This window comes from Motacilla alba, chromosome 2, assembly GCF_015832195.1.
Source record: "Motacilla alba alba isolate MOTALB_02 chromosome 2, Motacilla_alba_V1.0_pri, whole genome shotgun sequence".
Taxonomy (NCBI): Eukaryota; Metazoa; Chordata; class Aves; order Passeriformes; family Motacillidae; genus Motacilla; species Motacilla alba.
The window spans coordinates 53758619-53771561 of NC_052017.1; the positions used below are offsets into that span (position 1 = coordinate 53758619).

The 12943-nt window shown below is 36.9% G+C and overlaps 1 protein-coding gene across 5 annotated transcripts in view; it reads right to left on the reverse strand.

The window, feature by feature from the left end:
- Positions 1-7295, reverse strand: part of POU6F2 (POU class 6 homeobox 2) — a 311090-nt gene extending 303795 nt beyond the window's left edge. For 2 of the 5 annotated variants that reach the window (XM_038127476.1, XM_038127475.1), the window contains exon 1: positions 6953-7085. In XM_038127476.1, the coding sequence (XP_037983404.1) occupies positions 6953-7057 (105 nt within the window). In that variant the 5' untranslated portion in view covers positions 7058-7085. The other 3 variants (XM_038127477.1, XM_038127478.1, XM_038127479.1) reach the window with 2 other exon arrangements.
- Positions 7296-12943: the final 5648 nt, after the last annotated feature.

The window sequence follows — 12943 nt, forward strand, 5'->3', positions numbered from 1 at the left end:
TTCTGGTTTTTTCTGTTTCTTGAAACTTGTTTCCATAGCAGGGGGTAGTTAAAAAACACTTTTGTCCTTTACTTGTTCCAGTAATATTTCCTTTTTTGGAAGTGCCATTCCATAGCTGGATTGTGTCTTCCAAACACACATGAGTCCAAGTTTCCTGAAAATGCTAGCATCTTACAAAATAAAAGCTACTCCATGGAATCAACGACTGAAATAGCACAAAGTTCCATTTTAACTTTTTTTTTTTTCTTTTGCTTAAGGTCCTATTTCCCTTTACAATGCCCTTCCCCATTTGTGGATTCAGAACCCCATCCTAGAATGAGCCACCTCTGGGAATAGATCATATTTAGCAAGCACTTAAGATACCACTCACTAGATATATCACAGGGTCAGAAATTACTCTCTGAAGTAAGTAAGTGTGATTTTGTAGCACTGCTTGTCAAATTACTGGATTTCTTTTAGAGTAGGGTGGCACAGAAAAGCCCACCAAGACAAGACCTATGTGTTTTGACAAGAACAACTATCAGAGTTCTGCCCTGTAAATCCTCATTCACATGTGCAAAGGACATGGGACAGCTGTACATCTACAGCAGAGAGCAAGATGAATTTATGAGACTCTCATTTCTGAAAATAATTTATTCAACTTCAAGTCATTAAACAGTATCAATTGCTATTACTCATGTGAGTAAAAGTTTGTCAGAGATAGTTTTGCTATAAATAGTATGGCATATAAAAATATAGATAGGAAAAACAGGCTTACCAGCAACTACAAAAACTATTCTAAACAACTTAAGAAAATTTAATTTATAGACTTTGCCATGTCAAGATTGCTTGAAATAAAGATTTTTGCATCCCCTCTTTCTCCCCCCAACCTTTTATTTATGAAGCTTTCTCCCACTGCCTTTTTTAAGAATGGCTAGAAATTTTGAACAGTCCCTTGATCTTCAAAATTTTCTTTTGATCTAACAGTTAGATAAAGCACTACTATAGGACAGCACTACCAGTCAACAGAGAATCAGCAGCAAACATCAACTAGTATTTCTATTTTGAAAGAAAGTATTACACATCACAGAGGTTTTGAAGTCAACATTGAAACAAAACCCCTGAAGTGATAGTCTGTTTACCTGTACCCCTGATATCCTCAAAAAATAAGTGTTCAAGACCCTTGGGTTACTATCTTTATTCCTAATAGCCAGTTCTAATTGTAAAACAGTTTGCATAACAATTATTTAGTTAGCATTTAAGCCAGACTTTGTTATATTTATTAGCAGTAACACAACAGACTTGTTGGACAAGATCCTGCCAATTTTTATATATATGAGGAGTCCCACTGAATTCAGTATCATTCTGGGCACTTGAAATTTTAGCAATTGCAGACTTCTTATGGGCTTAAGTGATTTGCTGACCAACTTTTAAGTACATGCTTAAGTCTAGTTAAGTTTAGTGAGAGATAAACACGCATATATTCAAAATTGCCTCATCTGAGGTTCTTCCATCTTTAGAATTTCAGAATGAAAAGCTACATTAATAATGTTGCTGACCGATGTAAATCACAGGAAAAAATAATATTTTGCCATATCTTCATCTAATGTTGAAAGTGCTGTATACAATTTCTCTTTGATTGCCCTTTTATTTTCTTCCATTTGAGTCACAGTTAAGATCAGAGAAGAAAAATAAGTCTTGTTACAGCTACAGGTCACTGTAAGATAAGAGGCTCAGCAGTCACTTCTATGCACTGTACACACAAAAGTGGGCCAGACTGATATTTAGTTTATCGGTCTAGAATCTAGGAAACACAACAGAGGTACTTGAATGTAAATGCATTGTCAAAAGATAATAATCTGCATCACTGGAGGAGTGTCACTTGTCCAGCAATTTAAAGGTCATCTGACATACTTCATTTTTCTTACAATTAGAATATAGTGAATATACACAGAGTACAAACCGCAGCTTTTTTAAGATTTGACCTCTTAATTGGCTGCCCTGACCTACAGATGACACTGCACAGTAGTACAGAATAGAAAAAAGAAAATCAGAGAAAATTACTAAATATGTTTTTAGAAAGCTGATTTCAATTAAAATCAAATTTTGGTGTGAAAAGAAGAAAAATCTTTTTAAGTATGAATCAAAATGATAAAAATTCATCTTTTCTGCTGTAAAAACAGAAGTCAAGAGAAAAATGCATTCTTTTGCTGGAATCCAGGCCTAGGACCAAACAATTTACATATATTAAATTAACAAGAGCCAAAGTCCTCCATAACAAATATTTATACTGTAAAATATTACAGCCACATTCCTGCATCTCCTTACAGTAATAACTCTTAGGGACACAATATTCTAGAGAGTATATACAACAGTGGGTTTCTGCAGAGATGGAATGCTTCATTATCAGAGTACCAGCTTGTTCATAAATATTAAAAGTATGAAGTTTTTCAAACATATTTCTTACTGTTTATATTGTCTCTCTACTACTGAAAAAAAAAAGTCAATGGGTACCTGTCCATAAGTCTCTCCCCCACAGTCCTGAACTGCAGAAAACCACTGTTGGTGACTGGAAAGGACTGCAATGTTTGTTCTGGATATACAGTGAGCAGCCAAGGGGACATGTAGTCTGGCCTTACTTATGCAAGTAGTCATTCTTACAGTGATGGGTCTAATTCTTACTTGAAAGAACAGGATTTGTCCCAAACTGCAGACAAAATGACACAATTCCTTGCTGTCTTACAAAAGTGGGTCCTAATTTTACATATGGTTATTTTCTGTTTGTATATGTTACAGGCAATTCTTTATATTAGATTAGAGCTGGAAACAGGTATTCCAAGAGAAAAAGAACTTCTCTACTGCTTACAAGAAAAATCATGTAGAGATTGCTCAGACAAAATAACATTATAGGTCTGATCTTCATTTGGTAAAAATTAAACTCTTGGATACATATTAGTCTGCATTATAAAAACAACACTGACAACAGATTAACCTTCTGAAAAGCGACCAAAAGTTACAAAAGGAATGGCTTCTCTGAAACATGTTGTTTTGTGTTAGTCATGAGGAAAAATACAAAAAAAAAAGAATTTAAAAATGGCAACAAAATGAAACAGAACAGAAAGACCCACACTGGCTGCAGCAACGTATCAGATTCATAAACTGGGCTTCAGAGAACTCTCTGTGGGAAAAGACCATGTTTACCCTTGCATAAATAGCAAAATAGCATTTACTACATGGTGAGATCATATGGAGGATACCACTGAAATACAGAAATAAACATGCTAAACTTGTAGAAAGAGAACTCAAATATAGCAGTAATAACTGCAAACACATGCTTATTTGAAGAAGAATGTCACCTAATTTGTTTCCTCTCAATATACAGAGATCTAATTTAAGCTGCTCCCCTCCCCTTTCCCACTTTACTATATTTGCAAGAACCAGTGAACACAGAAATGTGCAGCCAGCCTGGGCCCTCAGGCCGGTGGATCAAGATGGCAGGCTGGCCTGGGCTCCCCTGGGGACAGCAGAGCCAGAAGGGTGATTGGACACAGTGACCTGTCTGCATGAGATGAGACAAAAACAGGAGGGCTGTAATGCTGATGAACTAACCTGTCACTCACAAGCTCAGGTCTGAGGGGGGGAAAAAAAAAGATGGAGAGAAAAAGGAATAAGAAAAAGGTGTAGTAGAGGTTTTAGAAAGCATACTAGGCAGAAAAATTACAACGTCTTTGGAATAATAAGATGACATTTAATTATCTGTTCATTCAGATGGGCTCAGGATATACAGAGAATATAGCATAAAAATCCAGCTAATAGTTGCTACAAGAGCAAAAAACAATTGAAGAAATAATGGATATTGCGGCTTGGCATGCAAGGAAGGATGCTACAGACTATTGCTGGCAGGGATCAGGGTTTCATGCCAAACACTCCAGTTATGAATCAAAATCACAATGAGCAATGAGCTTCTAGATCTTGACACACAAGGCAAGGAGGTTGTTCTTCAGAGTACTTGGCTGTTTTATTGCTTGCTTGGGGGAGGAAAAATCCAGAGGGAAGGCTCACAAGCAATTCTGCACCCTGGACCCAGTACATCCAGGTGCTGGGTAACAGTCAGAGTTGCAGCACTGTGCACACCATTGCCATCACCAGTGGGAATCACCGTGGACTGGTGGTTAAAGACAGCCAAAATCCAGATTTTTTTTTTAAGTAAAAAATGCATTTAATGATTAACAAGTACTTGGTGTTGAAAATGCCTTTAAATCGGTATGCTCCTGCTATTCTATTTGTGTCATACACAGACTAATGCTTAAACTACAAAAAACTGCTAGTGTGTCTGATCTCCATTGCATCAGCTATAAATGTATAGTTTGGATTTTTAATTAGGCAAGTTCACATTCTATTAGCAGAAACACAACTGAATTTAGAGCTACATCTGCAGGATTAGTAAAAAAAATAATTCTTATGGCAGAAAAAAAATACAATGCTGATATAAAAAGGCCAAATTATAAACATTTATCCAATTTTTTGGGTTTGGAGGTTTGAAAGTTAACAAAGACTTTTAAGAACTTTTTCTAATAGTGTCAGGAAATAAATGCCTCTTCTAAAACTATGCAACTACTAAATATGCAAACCTTAACTATTTATCAATACAAAATAGAGACTTACAATATGGATAGATTTTCTGCCATACGGCTTGCCTTTTGATAGTTATTTTCTCTTAAAGTACTTACAGAAAGTCTATGTCTATTTTCAGCACAGTATGGTAATTTTACTGAGTGCCCTGAGATTCTCACATTTTAACTAACTCCTTTACTATACAACCAGAAAATGCATAATTTTTTATCAGAAAAAGAAATTTAAACTTTTTATTCTATCTTAACACATAGCTAATAACAACCAAACATTGGACAATTAATCAAAACAAAAACATACTTGAAAATTTTGTGGATTTATGAACCCATTTTGATGTGCACACTTACATATATGAAATGTAAATATGCACACATGCTGATGTGAAAAAATGTTTGCAGCACCTAAGACAGTAAGTTTCAGAAAAATAACATCTATAAAGTCTAACACAGAAAACCCACAGAAGTTAGTCACCTAAAATACCTAAATTTGTTTTTCTTTTAAGTACATGCTCTTGCTATTAATTTTAGGAAATAAAATACACAAACACTTGATATAAACATTTTCCCAGACATTCACTGAACTTTTTTTAATTCATGAAATATGGAATGTTACACACAGGAAAAAAAATCCTTCTACCATTTCCAGCCTCAAAACCACTTTCTGAGAGTTGGCAAGCCTTAAATAAAATAGCTAACTTACACTTTCTTACATGTGGAAACAAAATTTACATTAAAGAGATATTACAAGCCTTTAGATTTATAAAGATTTCAGGGTACATTTTCTGTCAAGAGCACTTGCTCAAAACCTTGCCATTGTATCTGCCTTAGAATCATTAAATATATTTCTGTAAGACTGAACAAGTTAAACAAAAAGGTAATTAACATAGTCTAAAATACATCTTTTTGCACAATGTAGTACTGGCAAGCATGCCCCACTTTTTAGGTATAAGCCAGCCTAATAGAAAGCTGTGAATTTTTGGAGGATTTTTAATAAAAAATGTATCTTCTATTTTTAAAATATTTAAAGCAATAAAAGTCTGTGGTAAACATGGCATTACATATTTGACATTTTCCGCCCAAAAATGCATTACTATGTACGATGGTATTAATAAACCATGTTCTTTGAGGGACTTCAGTGCTTTGCCATAATTTAGATGAAAACAATGTATAGAATCTGTATTTTTCTACCATTATATCAACATATAGAAAACAAATACTATGTCATCATCTCAGCAGCATGCGTTCACTATACTGGAAACATATGCAAAAAACCACAAACTTTTGAGAGTTCAAAAAATACCCTTTACCAGAGAATGATTTACAAGTCAGTGGTTAATGAGAAAGTGTTGAGCACTTAAAATTTTGTTAGAAAAAGAAAAACAGGCACCCTCATCTGACTCTGACTGCTTTCACAGGAAAACAGCCCTCCCTGTTCATCAGAACAAAATAATTTCTTTCCCCACTTCAGGTTATTATTTGAAGCAAATGAAAAGACAATGATTTTTCTCTGTTCTGGCTAAAGCTCAAAACAGCATGGTTAAATCACACATATAAAAACTACAGACTTATCAGAAATCACAAAAAAGAAAGAGAAGGACTCACTGACCCATTTGGAAGACAAAGACGACAAAACGGAAAAGCTCTAAAAATCAGCTTGTGAGGCCTTTGAGAGATATTCTTCTGGCATTTCATCACAGCAGCCCCAGTTCACTTCCCTGGATACAGGGAGGGAGAACTAAATAGAGCTGTTTATTAAAGCTGTTGTGCTGGATTGCATTAGGAAGCACGAGCAGACCACCTGGACCTTTCAGATTGTGGCAGTGTTTAATTTGCAGGCTGCCCCTCTGCAGCAGCAAAGACTACTACATTTACCAGGCTCAATCACACATTATCTGGATTAGGAGTATAAGAAGAAAAAATAAAAATAAAAAATAGAAGCCACAGCATCTAGTACAGGAATACAGTCAATACAAAAATAATGAACAGCATTACAAATAGAAAGCAACTCCCCAGCAAGCATAACACTTTCACTCCTCGGTTCTTCTACTTCAGCATATTTAAACAAAATAAAACAGCAAATTAATAAATACATTGATTTGATAAAGCTCAGACAGAAACAGGGTTTATTAGAAGAAAAGGATGGTAATTTAGTTTTTTCTAGTGATTCCCTGGCCAGATTATTGTGTTTCTTTTGCCTTTCTCACTTTCAGTACTACACTCGCTGGTAGCTGAAGATACAGATAGAAAGATGGTACTGTAAATATGAATTATGTGAATCATATGGTTAGACCCTTGTGAAAAAAAAAAATAAAAGGGGAGTTGAGAAATGGCTGACTCCATACCTGACCAATTACAGCTTGCATGGTCCCTGTGTCCTGCTGAGCTGAAAGATCGCAATCCATCATATGTAGTCTTTGAAAAGGAGAATGGGGGTTTCTGGCATGCATCTGTCAATCAACTTCTGCACTCACAACCATCACCAAAAGCAAGGGAAAAAAGTCAAGCTGCTCCACCAAATAGGATGAAATAGTCATGTGACCTTCAGCACTCTCACACACATACATACTTCCACAGAACGTATGAATTTTCTGCAGATATGAAATGACATTGACAAATATCCAACACCAAGTAAATAAAGTGAGACAAACAGCTACTCACCAAAGAGAAAACACTTGCTGTAATCTTCAGCCTAAAGATTTAATATACCTAAAAGGTATTTTAAACTGAGTGTTTTCTTTAGAGCCTAAACTTTTCAGATAAGGTGATATGATTTTACATGTGCAGACAGTGGTCAGAACTTTAACCCCTCGCGTCTCCTTGCAGCTTCTAATTTTTGTTCCCCCCCTTTATACTTCTACATTATAGCTTTTTGAGTTCTTGATTTTTTTTCTTTAAGTTTCTTTTGTGTCAAAGTGAAGTGGCTTGTGTTCCCGTCTTTGGATTTGCAGAGATTATGAGAACTCGATGGCAAAAAATTTCTAACAGGAAAAAAAGAAGCAGGGGCTGAGAAACCTGTGTCTGTACTCACAAGTCAAAACATCTCACTGCTTTACTCCACCAGAAGTCAAATGTTTTCTTTACTGGAAATATATATTTAAGTATTAGTTTATGTGAGCGCTGATGAGCACTCAAAATATTAAATATTCAGACTATGTAAATCCTACTTACAGAATCCTTTCCATTTTGAAGGTTAGCAGAATTTTGGTTCATTCACTGCTCCACTGAACTGACATAAAATGTTGTTACTTAGGAAGGCAAACATTACCATTTTTTTCGAATGGAAGCAGTTTGTTTCATGTATCGCCCTCTCTGAGTTAAGATTTGCAAGAATTTCCAAGACTATTTTTTATTCTTGTCAAAATATATCAGCCACTTGTCTCCAAAAACTGAGTGTCCTGAACGACAGACTGCAGCATTGATTGCTGATACATTATTGGCCAGTGATTGCTGAAGGGTGACATTAATGTAACCTCGTAGCACTTTAACCCTTTGAAGATCAATACGGTCCTCTGGCAATATAGTAGAATAACAGCCCATAAACTTTTTGCTGTACTTCTGCTTCATATAAATATTAGTGCATCTTTCTGTCCTCCTTAAATTGCATTTCAGTTACTAGTGCAAACAACACACTTTCCAAAGGACATCAGAAGCAAAAATAAAGAAAAAAACACAGTCTAGTCTCTGTGCTTAACCTAACACACCCTTTTCATTTCAATAAGTTCCTGGCAATATTTTGACATTATTATTTCATTTTTAAAGGCATTGAAAATATTGATCTTAGCTTTTATGGTCAATGAAATGTGAGCATATCAACAATATTCTAATTGTAGGCACTTGCCAGTCTCCTACCACAGAATTTCAAGATTCAACGTCCAGAAGTGTTTGGAATGTGATGGAGCACATGTATATGTGCATATCATATGTGTATGTGCGTACACATGGAAGTACAGAACAAATGAAATGTATGTTGAGAGTGAGATGCGCAGGGAATATCTGGCTTACTTTGCATTCTTTGAGTTTTTACAATATAATTATTGTTTTAAATGTTAAGAAAAAACTTAAGAAAGGAAATTTTGATACATATTTTAAAATTAGAAATAAGAACAATTCACATGTAGATGCATGGGGACCCAGAAGTGTTCCTAGGACTACAAAATATTTTAGCATAACAAATTTTTCACATCAAGCATTTTTTAGAAAGATATACAATATTAACAATGAAACATTGCCTCTGGGAGGAGGAGGAAGGAGTACCTGAAATGTTGTTTCCAACATCTGCTATGCATTTCATTTATAAACATAAATAAAATGCACCATTTAAGCTGAAATCTTATCTGCTTCTTACTCATGAAAGAAAATACACTGAACTAATACCTTGGGCTGCCTTCTGGTCAGCTGAGAATTTGCTGCGGTCTCTTCCTCCAGGACAATTCTATGGAAAAACCAGGCAGTATTGTGAAGGCCATAATCAAAATCCATATCATCACAAGCAATTCAAAGTACAACTGGTAAGTGGGTGAGTGAGTAGAGGAGATTGCCTCAGCTGTCTCCAGGAAAACAGACATGCTAAACTCAAATACTGCCCATGAATTTGAAAGGAAAGTTAAGGATTCTATTTTACAGGTTTTTCTTCAGGAGAAGCCTTTCTGCAGTGGGTATGCACAAACACCTTTCAAATTCCTTTAACTCATCTAACTAAACCTGGTAATTAGCACTGTGGGGTTTTTATTAGCAGAGACACTGACATGGACATTTGTTGCAGAACACAAATAAGCACTGTATTGTATGCACATAAGTCTGCTGCACCCTTACATACCAATAAACCAACCAGTGGCTTGCACACAACACTGGCAGAGCTGCAAGAGCTTCCTCCTCCCAGAGTGAGATATATGCTACCTCTCTTTTTACCATAATTAACCTACACTTCCAGGAAACGTCAATCTACTATCTAAAATGTAAAACAATATCCCTGCAGCTAATGCCTGTGTGTAATTTACAGCACCACTGTTAATCTGAACAGCTGCAAGAGCCTCCTCTGCTACTGCTGGAGCTGCCCTTACCTCTGAGGAACTGGAGACCTTTTCCCTCAGCCAAATCTACCTGATCATGTCTGTAGGGGCTGCACAACCGATCCCTGAGCACTGTTTCATCTTTGCTTCTCATGCTTCAGGCCTTCCACTGGCCATCTCCTGGCAGGTGTTGGTCCCACTCTGTCTTTTTACTTACTCTGAGGAATTATCTCCCTAACATCTCCCACTCCCCCTACTCACTCCCTCCCCTGAAAACACACACTTCCTTTGCTGCTGGAAAGGTGATTTAGCTCTCCTGTCAGCAGTCAAAAAGGTGAGAGAGCAAGATAGTGTGCCTAATTTGCCACAGGGCAGACACAGATGGAGAGCAGGGTGCAAAGGGGAACTTGACTTGCCAGGTTTGCTCTAGCATGAGCATCATGAGGAAAATTATTGAAAGACAGAATGACAAATACTGATTACCAACCAGCTGTGCTGTATCTCCAACAGAGACCTTCTGGTCTCCTTTGAAACTTTTTATCCATGGCTCTACTTCAGCATACCTGAGAGGAAAATAGTTATGGAGTCACAGCTATCTATGGCAGCTATGCCTTCCTCCCTTCAGCATCTGCCACAAAGGACCAGGTTTGCATTACTGTACCTAAAATCATTGAGAGAGGGCTTACACAGGGAGGAGGCTGATTTATCACTTAATCCTTGACAGTGCAAATTCAAAGTGGTAAAATGCCTGTGTTTTAAGTTGCACACTGGACTTCTGGCAGCCAGGGAAAGTGTAAAACTGAATATCTTTATTGCAGTAGACTTTCCCGGTTTAACTGAAACAATAATTTAAAAAAAGGTACTTTTGAATAGAATAATGTGCTTGATTTTACCTCATAGATACACAGCTAAGAACTTGTGAAAAGAGTATTAATGTATAAAATAATTTTTCTCCTGTTTTCCAGGAGAATACGTGTTTCCTCGGTGGCAAAACCTAGTATTTAGACTTATAAAGCAAAGCAAAACCCAATTACTTCATAGCTAAAATGTATTAAAACATGGTCATTTTAAAATGCTCATTATTTATGATTGTCTATTGTTCTTTCCTTCCTGAACTAGAAGCCTTTTGATCAACAGAGCCCAGGGGTTTACTAAAATACCTTTAGGCACTTGATTACATGCTATAGCAGAACTCGCAGCAGATTTAGTGAATTGAGCAGGACACTCCTGCTTACAGCATTGGTACACTAGGGGGACTCTTTTTCTTCTTTTCTCGAGTGACAGATGCAGGGCACTGTCAGAGCAAGCTGTCATACCACACACTACAGGCCCTTTACTCACCCCTTAAACACACAAGACCCAGTCTTCCCCTCTTCAAAAATTAACAAATCTAATTCTAAACTGTCAATGACTCTCCCTCCCTCTCTCACTCTCTCTATCCATTTCTGCCAAACAGACACTATATGGCATTTTGCATCTTGATTTTCATGGATATGTGAGTGGGGTTTCTGTATGAGTGAACTTCTGCTGAATTTTGCTAATTCCAAAATAATTGTTTTGTATTAAGAGACAGCAAAGGATTACAGTTCCTGCCTCTGCAAGCCCATTTTGGCCAATCACTTTTATATTTCAGAGGAATTCTGCTATTAAGAAAACCTCTGACACTTCTACTTTCTCCTCCTCCAGATTTCATTAATGTATAATTTCTGGGTTTCCTCCCACTGCCCCAGAGTTCCATTTTTCAAAAAACAAGCTACTGGCACATACTCACTTCAAGAATGACACTTCCTTCTCTTCCTGAATCATGTAAAGGAAATTTAGGAAAAGATGTTTCTGTGCCTAAATTGCCAGAACAAGGCATAATCTACATTATACTCCTTTCTACAGCCAGGTGAATGGCTCTCCCTCAGTGCTTATCCTTCACTCTCTAAAGAAAATATCTGCAAAAAACTTTTTTCTCTTATTATTTTCGAGAAAAGGGACTTGCTATAACACTTTGTATCTTTGGAAAAGTAGAAATAAATTTTCCCCATTTCCTTCTAGATCTAAGAAGCTGGTTTGATTGAAAACTTATTTTTGTGTTTCAGGAAGGACAAATGTTCAACAGATCTTTCAGTTTTCTGATTCAACTGGAATTTATATAAAATTTAAAATCTAGGAAATGGGAATGGGATTCTTTCTCCACAGTAAACTACATAGTGAAGAGACAGCACCTTCCCCCTCTACTCCTATGCTAAGTGATAGGAGGTGATTACACCAACTATGATGGAATCTAGTTAATCAGAGGACTCACACCTCTCAGGTGAAATTGAGTTGTGGAGGAAAAACATGTTGAGAGGGAGGAGGGATTAGCAAGAAAGGGTGATATTGACTGGGTGGGGCTTAAGAATATACTTCCCAGGTACATTCCCAACTCCAGCAATCTAATAAAACCACATTCTTCATGTATCATGGTGTCTTCTGCAGTATCTGGTGCAATGGACTTTTTAAGACCTCTCCTTATTGGATATCCCATGGATAATAATGGAGATTATCACCATGTGGGTACAGCATATCCAATAATGAAGATTTTCACCATGTGAAGAACAGATCATATTTGGGTGAACTAAGATCATTCAAGTGAGGCAAATAAGAAATCTGAATGGGCAAAAAGAGGATCCTTACTGTGAATGGAATAAACTTTTTCCAAAACTTTTCCAAAATCTTTGGCAGGATATAGAACATTTCAAGGATATCAGAAACATAAAAAATAAGGCATATTTTACTGTTCATTGAGTAATAGGAATTTATTAATGAGTCATATCAATAACTGTGTAACTCTTCAGAGCTAATGCTCTTACCACACTTTCAGGGTTACAGACCAAAGGGGTGGAGCTTCTAGCAGTGTTTAATCCCACCACCCACATCATGGCAGAAGCATGGTTTCAGCAGGAGGAAGCCAAGGCCAGAAATGGAAGGACTGTCATCTTCCACCGAGCTCAGGGGAGAGGATATGCATGTTTCAGGGTCAGCCTGGCAGAACTGGCCCCTTTCTGCCACCAGTGGTCCCTGTCCTGTTCCTCTGAGTGGCAGGTTTTCTGGTTTGGTGCTGAAAGACAGCACCAGCAAGCCTGAGATGCCGCTCCAAGAAAAAGAAAAGGGAGAGAGCAGTGGTGGCACAGAGCGGAGTTCAGCTGATTACATTCTTTTATCAATATTGTTGTGGTTATTACAATTTTTCAGTAAATTGTGATTTCATCTTAAAATGTCTCCTAGTGTTTTCTCCACTGTTGAAACAGGATGGGGAAAAGGGGGCAGCTTGAGTGGGTTTAATTTTCCTGCTGG